Source organism: Chiloscyllium plagiosum, chromosome 6 (assembly GCF_004010195.1).
Source record: "Chiloscyllium plagiosum isolate BGI_BamShark_2017 chromosome 6, ASM401019v2, whole genome shotgun sequence".
Taxonomy (NCBI): domain Eukaryota; kingdom Metazoa; phylum Chordata; class Chondrichthyes; order Orectolobiformes; family Hemiscylliidae; genus Chiloscyllium; species Chiloscyllium plagiosum.
The window spans coordinates 73,737,278-73,749,993 of record NC_057715.1 but is presented as its reverse complement, the minus strand read 5'-3'; the positions used below and the strand labels follow the sequence as shown (position 1 = coordinate 73,749,993).

General features: G+C 38.1%; 1 protein-coding gene across 2 annotated transcripts in view; it reads right to left on the bottom strand.

Annotated features, from left to right (window-relative positions):
* Positions 1–1,431: 1,431 nt before the first annotated feature.
* Positions 1,432–12,716, bottom strand: part of elmod1 (ELMO/CED-12 domain containing 1) — a 78,901-nt gene continuing 67,616 nt past the window's right edge. For both annotated transcript variants that reach the window (XM_043691835.1, XM_043691836.1), the window contains 2 exons: positions 8,889–9,022; positions 1,432–3,693 (listed from right to left, as the gene is read on the bottom strand). In XM_043691835.1, coding sequence (XP_043547770.1) covers positions 3,521–3,693; positions 8,889–9,022 — 307 coding nt within the window. In that variant the 3' untranslated portion in view covers positions 1,432–3,520. The remainder of the gene's footprint in view (positions 3,694–8,888; positions 9,023–12,716) is intronic.

The window sequence follows — 12,716 nt, the reverse complement described above, 5'->3', positions numbered from 1 at the left end:
TTTAATATACCACTGGTAATGAAAGACTTTGGAATTAGTACTGGATGCAGAGTATACTTTCACAATTAACAAAACAATGTGTTAAAGAATAATATACCTTATGAACATTAAATGGATGCATATTTTGATGTTGGTCCAACATAACCAGCTATATTTTGATTAAATACTGAGTGGAACATGAAACAAAGACTGCCCATGAGAATTGACAACTAATGAATAAAATTTGAACGATGGTCTTAATGTTTCCAAGGTCATCCCTTGCATTCCACATTAATTGAATTGTAATTTGATGAAATTACTCAAATATATGAATTCAAGTTGTAAGAACATGAATAATCTTTTTGGTAATAACTTAGTTAATTCATTAATTTAAACTTTAGTTTAAGTAATAAAATATAATTGAGAATGACTGACTTTATAATTCAAGAAAACGGGTTTTCTGAATGAAAGACAAAGCCTGATGGTTTGAGGAAAGTTTTACTTGAAAAGATCTAAGAATTCTAACTCCATCTTTTACATTTACTAGAAATCAAATTCTGAGCACTTAAAAACTCAATTCTTCCACTATAATTAATGATAGGAAAGATTGTTAATGTTAATAGGACAGTAGAAACAGAAATATGACTTCATGTAATTGTCCCATTAGCTTTATCGTAAAGTCATAGAACTCCTATTCCCTTAATTCAAATAAATTTAAACAGTGATCTCTCTGTTCCGGCAGCCGGGATGATTTTAATTTTACCCACCCTGTGGAAAATGCAAGTGTTCATATAGATCACCTGCTTTAAATTCAGCTTGATTTTTAAATCCGTTACGATGTAGACCAAATGCCCTAGCAAATTCTTTGCCAGGAAGTGGGCCAAATTAAAATTACATTTCAATAAAAAAACAACTTGACCTATAGCTTACGTTCTTGAAACTCCCTTACCTTCTTACAATATTCCAAACATTTCTCTGTAACATGCTTTAATTTAATATTTTTTCATTTGTTTATAAAAGTACTATTAGAGTTAGATACATCTGCAAATAATAAGTTTTAATACTAAATTCAAGAACAAGGAAACTTAAAAGACGTGCTTACTTCTAGAGTTGAATATGAAGTAGAAATAATATTTTATTGACTTCACATCCACACACTTTCCAATTTCAAGTGTTTTGTTATAAAGGTGAACACATGAGTGGGGGGCACGGTGGCTAGCACTGCTGCCTCACAGCACCAGAGACCTGGGATCAGTTCCCGCCTCAGGTGACTGACTGTGTGGAGTTTGCACATTCTCCCCGTGTCTGCGTGGGTTTCCTCCGGGTGCTCCGGTTTCCTCCCACAATCCAAAGATGTCCAGGTTGGGTGAATTGGCCATGCTAAATTGCCCGTAGTGTTAGGTGAAGGGGTAAATGTAAGGATATGGGTCTGGGTGGGTTGCGCTTCGGCGGATCGGTGTGGACTTGTTGGGCCGAAGGGCCTGTTTCCACACTGTAAGTAATCTAAATAATCTAATCTAAACATACATGTAATAAGAAGAATGAAGTCACTAGAACAAGCACAGCAATGTTTTAAGCATAATTAGATGCAAACTTTATGTAAGAGAAGTTTCATTCAGAATATCTCCTCAGTTAGTACTTAAGCTTTCTGAAATAGTCTCATTTCTGAAGTGACCCCAAAATGAATGACATCATTCTGGAACTAGACAAAACGTGGATAATATATTACCTGTTATGCTGTCATTTAATATAGCAGCAAGTTGAGAGATTCTTTTCCAATGTTTCATCACCGAACCTCCATCACTAAGGCCTCAGTACAAACTCCATATGCATTCATGCATAGATACAAACAATGATGCACATTTCTGAGCATTATTCCCTTTACATACTAAGTGGTGAATTGATCATTTTCAAATCAGCAAATGAAGAGGCTATTGCTTGGTTCTGAAGTTGTGCATTTGCTAAATAAAATAAACTGCAGATTGAAGAGATTTGTTTCGATCATTGTTATTAAATAAAATTCACAGTATCCGCATTATTAATATGGTTATACTCTTAACATTCTACTAAAATATTAATACTGTGGTCCTTACTAATATACTGTAGGCAACAAACAAATTACAATTCCAAAACAAATTATTTTTGAACCATATCAGGAGGATCCAATTATTAACACCTAACTGGATTTAAATACATTTATTTGCACTAGTAAAAACTTACACTTCAATCCCATCTACACAGGGGCTGAGTGTGGGAGTTGTTATTGAGTGAGGTGGAAAGCAATAAATAATAAGCATTAGTACTCCATTAAGAATCTTATATTTAGTATAATGGTGAATGAGATATGAGGGCAAAATGAAGTATGTACAGGCTGCTTCAAAACAAAGCTACAAGCAATTCAACAGCAACATTTTCATTAAAGAGGATTTGTTTTGTAGGAAAGAGGAAAGACAATGTATCATTTCTAATATTATATTCACAGATGAGATGTGGTTGTATTTAAACACATATAATTTTACACCATGATTTTAGAAATAAAAATATTCACGTAACTGATTCCCTATTTAGGAATTTCACAATATTTTAACCAAATGTCCTCCAGCTACTGATTTTTACATAACATTTTTGTTTGTATCTGTATGTTATAATCGGAATAACAATGCTGGAAAAGTTACTTTTTATCCATTCTGACCCAGACATATCTGTTGATTAGATATGGCGCAGAATCACAAAATTTTCCATATTCCAGTTCAGAAAAAAATTAAGCAAACATCCATCGTGCGCACTCTACTGCACATCTGTATGTCCAATAACATTTATTCTGCATATTAATAAAATTATTGTTAACCATTGTCAAATTGTAGAATATATTTTATGCCAAGAGCAGACAAACTACTTGCCATGAAAATTTCAAAACAAAGATGTCAAAATAGCTTATTATTACTCTTCCTAATCTACAGACAACCAAAGTACAATTGTGTAGGTCCTTTAGTTACCCATAATTATTGGGCTATTAAAATTACCAAATATATAGTTTAATCCTATTAAAATGGCATTTGTGCATATGGTTATGAAAAATGCACTATTCGTTTGATCAAAATACATTCTTCCATAGTAAGTAATGCCTGCAAATTTGTTAAGATCATGATAAAAGCTCTGAACAAACATTATTACATAACTACCATCTAACAGCATTACAAAGCACAACAAAAGTACAGCTTATCTGTGCTGATGTAAGAAAACAATAAAAAAATAGAGAAGTCTCTTCCATTGATTAGATTGTAACACTCCACACTGCCACAATATGAGCAAGTGTTTATGGAGAATACTTCCAGTGTTCATGTAATGTTTAGCATGTGTAGTCCTTTTACGGCACCAAATGGAGAACTATTATACTTAAAGTAAAGCATGCATACAGTCACCATGGTCATCAAATATGCTGGTTGTGATCAAGGCTGTGATTTAACTTCAGTTTCTTAAAATCAGTTCACACACAAGTACAGAGATGAAGCAGTGACATGACTTATGGCAAGATCAAGATTTACAGATTAATTAGATTTTCTGAAGCTGCGAAACGGGGGCATAGGATCATGTCTGGGTTCTGAAGCTGCTTTATAATCCGCTTGTGAAACTTTTCTCGAACACGATTAAATTCCATTATATCAAGTGGATCCTCTTCAATCCAAAATTTGTGAAACTGGTGCATCAGATAGCCTGTATGGATCACAGAAAAGACAAATTTTAACATTTAACAGGAAAATTGTGTAATAGCTAAATACTTAATTATATTATAACTTAATTTGTTCAATTAACTGAAAAACAAAAGCAAAGCAAGCTAAATTACAATGCTTCCACTTGAAGGGATTTAGAAAATTACTTTGGACAAGAAAAGGGTGAGTTTTCAACATCTGTAACAGAAGTAAAGGACTCACTTATTCAGTACTGTTGGCTGCTCACAGCACAGAAAAACTGGGATAAATTACAATTAATGCGAGGAAGGAAAACTGTAATTTTTTTGCATTCCAGTACATACACTGGACATTGATTTTGCAAGTGATGGCCAATTTTACGTGAACTTTTGTATATTTTAGGGAATTTGAAGGTAGTGTTGTATTAGAACTGGTAAATCTTTCTCTTCTTTCTCCATTTTAAAAGTTTAAAATTCAGTAGTCTAGTTAAAGATTATTAAGGTTGCTGATTGAGGGACAGTTATCATTAGTCAATCACTTAGAGTCATAGAGATGTACAGCATGGAAACAGACTCTTGGGTTCAACCCATCCAAGCCGACCAGATATCCCAACCCAATCTAGTCCCACCTGCCAGCACCCGGCCCATATCCCTCCAAACCCTTTCTATTCATATACCCATCCAAATGCCTCTTAAATGTTGCAATTGTACCAGCCTCTACCACCTCCTCTGGCAGCTCATTCCATACACGTACCACCCTCTGCGTGAAAATGTTGCCCCTTAAGTCTCTTTTATATCTTTCCCCTCTCACCCAAAACCTATGCCCTCTAGTGCTGGACTTCCTCACCCCAGGGAAAAGACTTTATCTATTTACCCTATCCATGTTCCTCATAATTTTGTAAACCTCTATAAGGTCACCCCTCAGCCTCCGACACTCCAAGGAAAACAGCCCCAGCCTGTTCAGCCTCTCCCTATAGCTTAAATCCTCCAATCCTGGCAACATCCTTGTAATTCTTTTCTGAACCCTTTCAACTTTCACAACGTCTTTCCGATAGGAAGGAGACCAGAATTGCAATATTCCAACAGTGGCCTAACCAATATCCTGTACAGCTGCAACATGAAATCCCAACTCCTGGACTCAATACTTGAAGCCTGAACAGGGCCTCAAAAGATGTTGATTACTTTTCAAGCCTAACTAATGAGAGACATCTGAGCTCACCTCAGCTCTGCCTGGTGAAAGTGCATGACCTATAAGCTGTGCACAACCAGGAAGGAGAGATAACATCTGGAATGAAACATAGTCCAAGTGAATTGGAGGTAGTGTGGGAATTTGGTACAAATGGAAAGAGGTGCTTTAGGATCACTTTTTTGGAAAGTACTTATAAGAACGATTCAACAGGATAAATTGAAGCCCAGGATCACGGCCCAGCATACAAAGAAGAGTGACATCACAGGAAGACTGTACATTTATTGGTTGGCAATAGCTACAAATTTGACTAGTATAGATTACTTTCAGATTTAATGTAAATAAAGGAAATATTTACAGGTTATAAAGGAAATATTTACAGGTTATACATGACAATACCAGGAGGAAATTTTTAAAAACCTAGTTAAAAATGACAAAAACAAAATGGTGATACAAGGCCAGGTGACATCTCGTACCTGCATAATGTGGGATATGGTGGACCCCATTGTGGTTCGCAGTGACCACATCTGTACCAAGTGTTGGTTGTTTGGGTAACTGGCTCAAAGTTGTTGAGCAGTGGTCTGAACTTCAAACACTGCATTACATTGGGGAGAGGAAACAGTTACCTCGACAGTGTTTCAAGAAACAGTCCCATTCCTTAGATTAACTACCATGAATTGGGTTAGTGGTTGGGGCAGTAGAATGTGACTACTGGCAAGGCAGGTAGAGGGCTCCAGGAGGCAGTGCAGAAGGAGTCTCAGCCCTTGAGGTTGCCTAACAAGTTTGGGATTCTTGCTCCGTGTGTTAATGAGAGCAAGTCTATAGGGAGAATGAATAAACTGACCATACCACCATGGTACAAGGAAAAGATGAAATATGAGACCAAGCTAGCTAGTAATAAAAGATGATTGCAAGAGTGTTTTTAGTTATGTTAAAAATAAGAGAGAGTAAAGACTGGACATTGGGCTGTTGGAAAAAGAGGCTAGAGAAGTCGTAATGCGGAACAAAGAAATAGCTAAGGAACTGGATAGGTACTTGGTATCAATTTTCACAGTGGAAGACACCAGCAGCATAACAGTTTATGTTAAGAAAAGTCAGGGGCAGAGGTGAGTGTAGCGATCATCATGAAGGAGGAAATGTTGGGAGATAAATCACATGGACCACACCCCAGAGTTCTGAAGTAAAGAGCTCAGGAGTTAGAGGCATTGCTGCTAATCTTTCAGGAATCACTGGAGTGAGGGAGAGTCCCAGAGGATTGGAAACCAGCTGATTGAACACCTCTTATTAAGGAGGCAGAATAAAAGAAATTTTAGGCTATTTAATCCTGGTCATTGGTAACATTTTAGAGCCCATTATTAAGAATAAGATTGCAGAGTACTTGGAAGTGCATGGTAAAAAGAACTGAGTCGGCATGGATTCATCAAGGGGAGGTCATGTCTGACAGATGTCAAAGTGCTTTGAGAAGGTAATGAGCAAGTTAAACAAAAGAGAGCTAGTGGACAAAGACTTCCATAAGGTCTGTGCCAAGGTGCTGCATAGTAGGATGCCACAGTGTTTGGGGCAATGTACTGGCAGATAGACGATTGACTGACTGGCAGAAAGTGGGGAAAAGGGTCTTATCTAAGAATGGCAGCCGGTGACCAGTGGAGTTCCACAGGGGTCAGTGTGGGACCACAGCAATTCACGTTATACATTAACAATCCGGACAAAGGGACTGTGGGGAGTGTTGCCAAGTTTACTAATGACCACAAATATAAGTGGAGGGAGTAGTAGTGTTGAGTAAATGGTGAGGCTGCAGAAGGACATGGACAGGCCAGGAGAGCGGGCAAAGAAATGGCAGATGCAAAACAGTATAGGAAAGTGTGAGCTTATGTACTTGGCAGGAGGAATAGAGGCGTAGGCTATTTTCTAAATGGGGAAAGGCTTCAGAAATCTGAAGCATAAAGTGACTTAGGAGTCCTAGTTCAGGATTCGCTTAAGGTTAACAAGTAGGTTCAGTTGGCAGTTAGGAAAGCAAATATGATCTTAATGGTCATTTCAAGAGGGTGAGAATCCAAGAGCAGAGATGTAGTACTGAGGCTGTATAAAGCTTTGGTCAGACCGCTTGTAAGACCAAAATACATAGGAGCAGAAATTAAGCCATTCAGCCCATTGAGCCTGCTCTGCCATTCAATCGTGGCTGAAAAGTTTCTCAACACCCATTCTCCAGCTTTGTCGCTATAATGCTTGACAATCAAGAACCTAACTATCTCCATCTTAAATATATTCAATGACCTGGCCTCCACAGCCTTCTGTGGCAGCAAATTCCATAGATTCACCACTCTCTGGCTGTAGAAGTTTCTCTTTATCGCCGTTCTAAAACGCCTTCCCTTAACTATAAGCCTGTGCCCTCAGGTCCTTGTCTCTCCTATCACTGGAAACCTCTTCCCAACATCCACTTTGTCCAGGCCATTCAGTATTCTGTAAGTTTCAATTAGATTCCACTACCCCCCCCACCCCCAACCCTTCTAAACTCCATTGAGCATAGACACAGAATCCTCAAACATTCTTCATATGTTAAGCTTTTTATTCCTAGAACCATTCTTGTGAACTTCCTCTGAACACGCTCCAGGGCCAGTACATCCTTCCTGAGATATGGGGCCCAAAACTGCACTCAATACTCCAAATGTGGTCTGACCAGACCCTTCGAAGTATATCCCAGCTTTTAAATTCAAGTCCTCTCAAAATGAATGCCAACATTGCATTTGCCTTCCTAATTACTGACTCAACCGACAAGATCACCTTGAGAGAATCCTGGACTAGAACTCCCAAGTCTCCTTGCACTTCAGATTTCTGAATTTTCTTCCCATTTAGAAAATAGTCCATGCCTCTATTCTTCCTACCAAAGTGCATGACCTCACGCTTTTCCACACTGTACTCAACTGCTACTTCTTTGCCCATTCTCCTAACCTGTCCAAATCCTTCTGCAGTCTCCCTGCCTCCTCAATACTACCTGTCCCTCTCTCTTTCTTTGTATCATCTGCAAACTTGGCCAGAATGCCCATAGTTCCTTCATCTAGATTATTCATGTATAAAGTGAAAAATTGTCGTCTCAACACTGAGCCTTGTGGAACACCATTTGTCACCGGCTGCCATCCTGAGAAAAACCCTTTTATCCCCATTCTCTACTTTCTGCTAGACAGCCAATCTTCTATCCCTGCTAGCAACTTGTCTCTAACCCCATGGGCCCTTATCTTATTCAGCAGCCTCCTGTGCGGCCCCTTGTCAAAGGCCTTCTTGAAGTCCAGGTAGATAACATTTGAATTAGTGAGAGCAGTCATGGACCATATATTTAAGGAAGGATGTGCTGTCATTGGAGGGGGTCCACAGCAGGTTTGCAAGAATGATCCCAGGGATGAAGGGCTTGTCACATGTTTCAGGACTCTGGGTCTGTACTTGAAGTTTAGAAGAATGAGAAGGAGAACATGATTGAAACTGACAAAATACTGAGAGGCCTTGATTAAATGGATATGGAGAAGATGTTTCCTTTAGAAGGAGAGACTAGGATGTGGGGGGGTCAGCCTCAGTGAAGGGTGACCCTTACAGCCGAGATAAAGATGAATTTCTTCAGCCAGACAGTAGTGAATCGGTGGAACTCATTGCCACAGAAGGCTGTGGAGGCCAAGTCATTGAATGTATTCAAAACAGAGAAAGACAAGCTCTTCATTATTTAGGGGATCAAGTGTTATGGGGAGAAAGGAGGAAAACGGGTTTGGGAAACATCAACCATGTTTGAACGGCGTAGCCGACTCGATGCGTCCAATGGCCCAATTCTGCTCTGATGTCTTATGATCTTCTACAATAGTCACAGGTTCCCAGACTTTACATATCTGGACCAGAGTTTGAAATGATAGTTGAACAGCAAAATATTATGAACTATTACAAATTGTTCATGCCCATATTTGAAGTTAAGATTGATGCATATTAAAATGTTTATGTCTGGAAGATCACCATTTCAATACAAATTTTTCAAAAACGTGTCTGGAAGCTACTTACAGAAGATTTTGTGGAAATGAAAAAGTGATGGTGCTTCAGGGGCAACATTGTACAAATGGGTTTTCAATGCCCCACTTACTAGCAGAGTATATGAAAGGTCAGTGATGTTAATTCCCACTATAGCAAAGGAGAATCTGTAATTGAGAGAGTAAATCAAAATAAAAACAAGTAAGATTTGAATATTCTTCTGCATATTTAGAACTGTAATAAAATTAATGGCTTTAGAATGTGCAAAAAAACCTCAGTAGAGAGACTATTAACACACAAAATATCATTTGAACACTTAGCAATTAGCTGGAAGAACTATGCCATGAGGCAAAAAAAAGCAAATTTAATGTATTAAATAACAAAACAAGCAATTCTAACTTAACACTTGTTTCTCAAAACTTGGAATATAAATCCTGATCTCCTTCTCCTTAATTCCAACCAATTTTTTCCTTATATATTCAGTGAAACATTTATTGAGGGTTCACTTACTTCTTTTGGAATTAAACCAAGTATGGCATAGTTCTCCAGAATTCACTATGATTCCTCCTCAGGGGATCCAGCTAATCAGTTACGTGATTCTACAACTTCTTTTGCTCATAAATGAAAACTTTGTTGCTTGAACTTAGGCCACACTGCATTCATGCTGAATAATTTAAAACTCAGGAACATCGCTAGGTTCGTAGTTGCCACTATACCGATTATACTGAACAGACAGAAAAAAACTGCTTTTCAGTGCCTTGCATTTTTTTCCTCTCTCCCTCTTTCTCCAGATGTTCTCAAATTGAACTGCTTGTAAAAATGTGAAAAACACCATATTACATTAAATATACAAAGGACTCCTTCCCCTGTATAACTGATCTCCATAGATATATGGCATTTATGAGATACTCAAATTCAAAAGTAAATTATCTTTTATCTCCTTAACAGTTTGATTCTGTGGGTGTGGGTGGCACAAATAATTTACATTTTATGGAGTTAACGACCCATTTACTAGAATCCCCTTGTATACAACAGTTCTTCTTTGATCTGGGAGCCACTTTAATATTCTAATCCTTACTGAAATAATTGTAGATCTCTTGTCCATACCAAAAGCTCAGAGGTGGTTCACCAGTTGCTTAAGTTTCCTCACTCCTAACCATGACTTCATTACATGAACATAGTTTATTCTTTGAATTGTAATTACGTTGGATTTGTTATCAGTTCTGCCACCATTGTCTCAATTTATCTACCTTTTTAAATCTAAGTTTGAAATTAAAAGGTCATTTATTAAAACAATTGAATTATGAAATGAGTCATGAGCAATAATTTTCCTCAGTTAAACAGGTTTGCCAAATAAATGCAGCAAATGAGGCAATGGGAAAAAAGAATGACATCATCCAAGAATTATCACATATGTCATGTGGGTTTCAGAATGCTAGAGTTAACACTAAGATGATATTAATATTCTTTGCATTGGAAATATACATTCCAAGGAGCCAAGAAATGTCAGAAATGTGCATAACAGACTGGCAACAACTCCCAATTTTCTTTGACTGGACCAGATATTAATGATGAGATATAGCAATTACCTTATAAAATGTCTGCTCCTGGGAGAAAGAAAACTAGCAGATCATCATGGTAATTAGCGATCATTAAAAGATCACTTACATAAATTTGAATTAGAGGTAATTTTTTGATCTGCATGTGATGTAAGCATTGTTGGGAAAGGTCAGCATTAACTGCCCTCAAAGTCATGGACAATGTTCTTGAACTGTTGCAGTCACTGTGATGTAGATACGCCATAACTGCAGTTCAGAAGCAAGTACCAGGATTTAAATCTGTCGAATATGGCGAAGAAACAGATATTTCCAAGTTAGGCTGCTATGTGATTCAGAGGGGTATTTGGAGTTGTATATTCCCATGTACTTGCTGTCCTTCTTTTCTCAGCAGAGGTCACAGGTTTAAAATGTGCTGTAAAAGAAGCCATGAAGAGTTGTTGCAGTGCATCTTGTAGATAGTACACACTACTATCATGGTGTACCAGTTCTGGAGGAAAGCAAATGATTAAGGAAGTGGACAGATGCCAGTCAAGAGGAATATTTTGCCCTTGTGGCTGTCAAGTTTCTTATTGGCGATACAGTCATTCAAGCCAGTGAAGACTACTACATCACATGTCCAACTTATGCCACCTACAATGCAAAAAGTCTCAGATTCAGAGGTGAATGACTCACTGTAGCATGCAGCCTCAGACCGCAGGTAGCTCCATTAACTGGATTTCTGGTCAACAGTGACTCCCAGGATGTTGATGTGGGGAAGTTCAATAATGGCAATCCCATTGAAGATCAAGAAGACGTGGTTAGAATCTCTCTTAATAGGGATGATCATTAGCTAAACTTGTGTTATCTACTATTTATCAACCTAAACCTGAATGGTGTCCCAGTCTTAATTGAAGCAGTCCATGTCTGTATGTAGCATCCAACAAATTGTGAATGGAACTGAACAGTGTAGTAATTGTCAATAAATATTCCCAGTTATGATATAATAATGAAGGAAAAATCATTATTGAAACATCTGAAGATAGTGGAGCCTGGAAGATTGCCTTGAAGAATTCTAGCAGTGATGTCCTGGAACTAAGATGATTGGCCTTCAACAATTACAATTATCTTTCTCTGTTGTAGATTTTACTTTAGTTAATAGAGAGATTTCCATTCAATTCCATTGACTTGAAATTTGCAGACGTTGGTGCTATTCCTGAAAAGGGCTTATGCCCGAAACGTCGATTCTCTTGTTCCTTTGACGCTGCCTGACCTGCTGCGATTTTCCAGCTACACATTTTTAAGCTCTGATCTCCAGCATCTGCAGTCCTCCCTTTCTCCCAGATGTTGGTGCTAGGCTTGCCAAATGTTACCTCTATGTCAGGGCTTGATGGTACTCTCTAACACTTTGAGTGATGATTGAAAGTAGAGTGTTGGGGTAGTAATTCGTCTGACTAGATTTGGCAATACTTTTTGTGCTCACAATGCATTGGGCAATTTTCCATTTTGCCAGTTAGGTGAGTGTGTTGAAATTGTACTGGAACATCTTGGTTTAAGGCAGACTACTTCTGAAGTGCACATCTTCAATGACACAGCTAGGATATTATCATGGCAGTGACGGTAGCCAGTGCTTTCAAACTTTTTATGATGTCAGGTAGAATATTCAAAAGAAGATCATTTCTGCAGATTATTGTTGCCAGAAGAGACAGTTTTTCAAAGTTTTGCTCAATGCATAGCACAAATTTCACAGATCTAATTTTCTTTTCAATAAAAACTCAAAAATAAAATTCTAACAATAAAAAGAAGTCCAAAAAAAAACATTTTTGAAGCAAGTATGTCAATTCTGAATCAACAGATTGAAATGAATTGATGAAAAATTCTTAAAAGCTGACTGTATATTTTGTGGAGAAAGTGAGGTCTGCAGATGCTGGAGATCAGAGCTGAAAATGTGTTGCTGGAAAAGCGCAGCAGGTCAGGCAGCATCCAGGGAACAGGAGAATCGACGTTTCGGGCATAAGCCCTTCTTCAGGGCTTATGCCCGAAACGTCGATTCTCCTGTTCCCTGGATGCTGCCTGATCTGTATATTTTGTGGAACTTACATGGTAGAAAAGAGCTCAAAAGTGTTGTACCTTCTGGGTCCAAAAAAAGACTGCTACTTTAGTTTGGGTTCCTACACAACAGCATTGCAATTTGCTTTACTTTGAGAAAGGGATCATTTTTGCTGCCATGGAGTTGTTCTTAAAAGCCAAATTTTCTAAGCAGTGATCACACGTTTCCAAACAAATGACCTTCTCTCAAAGTCTAAGTGGGGTCAAGGGAGACAAT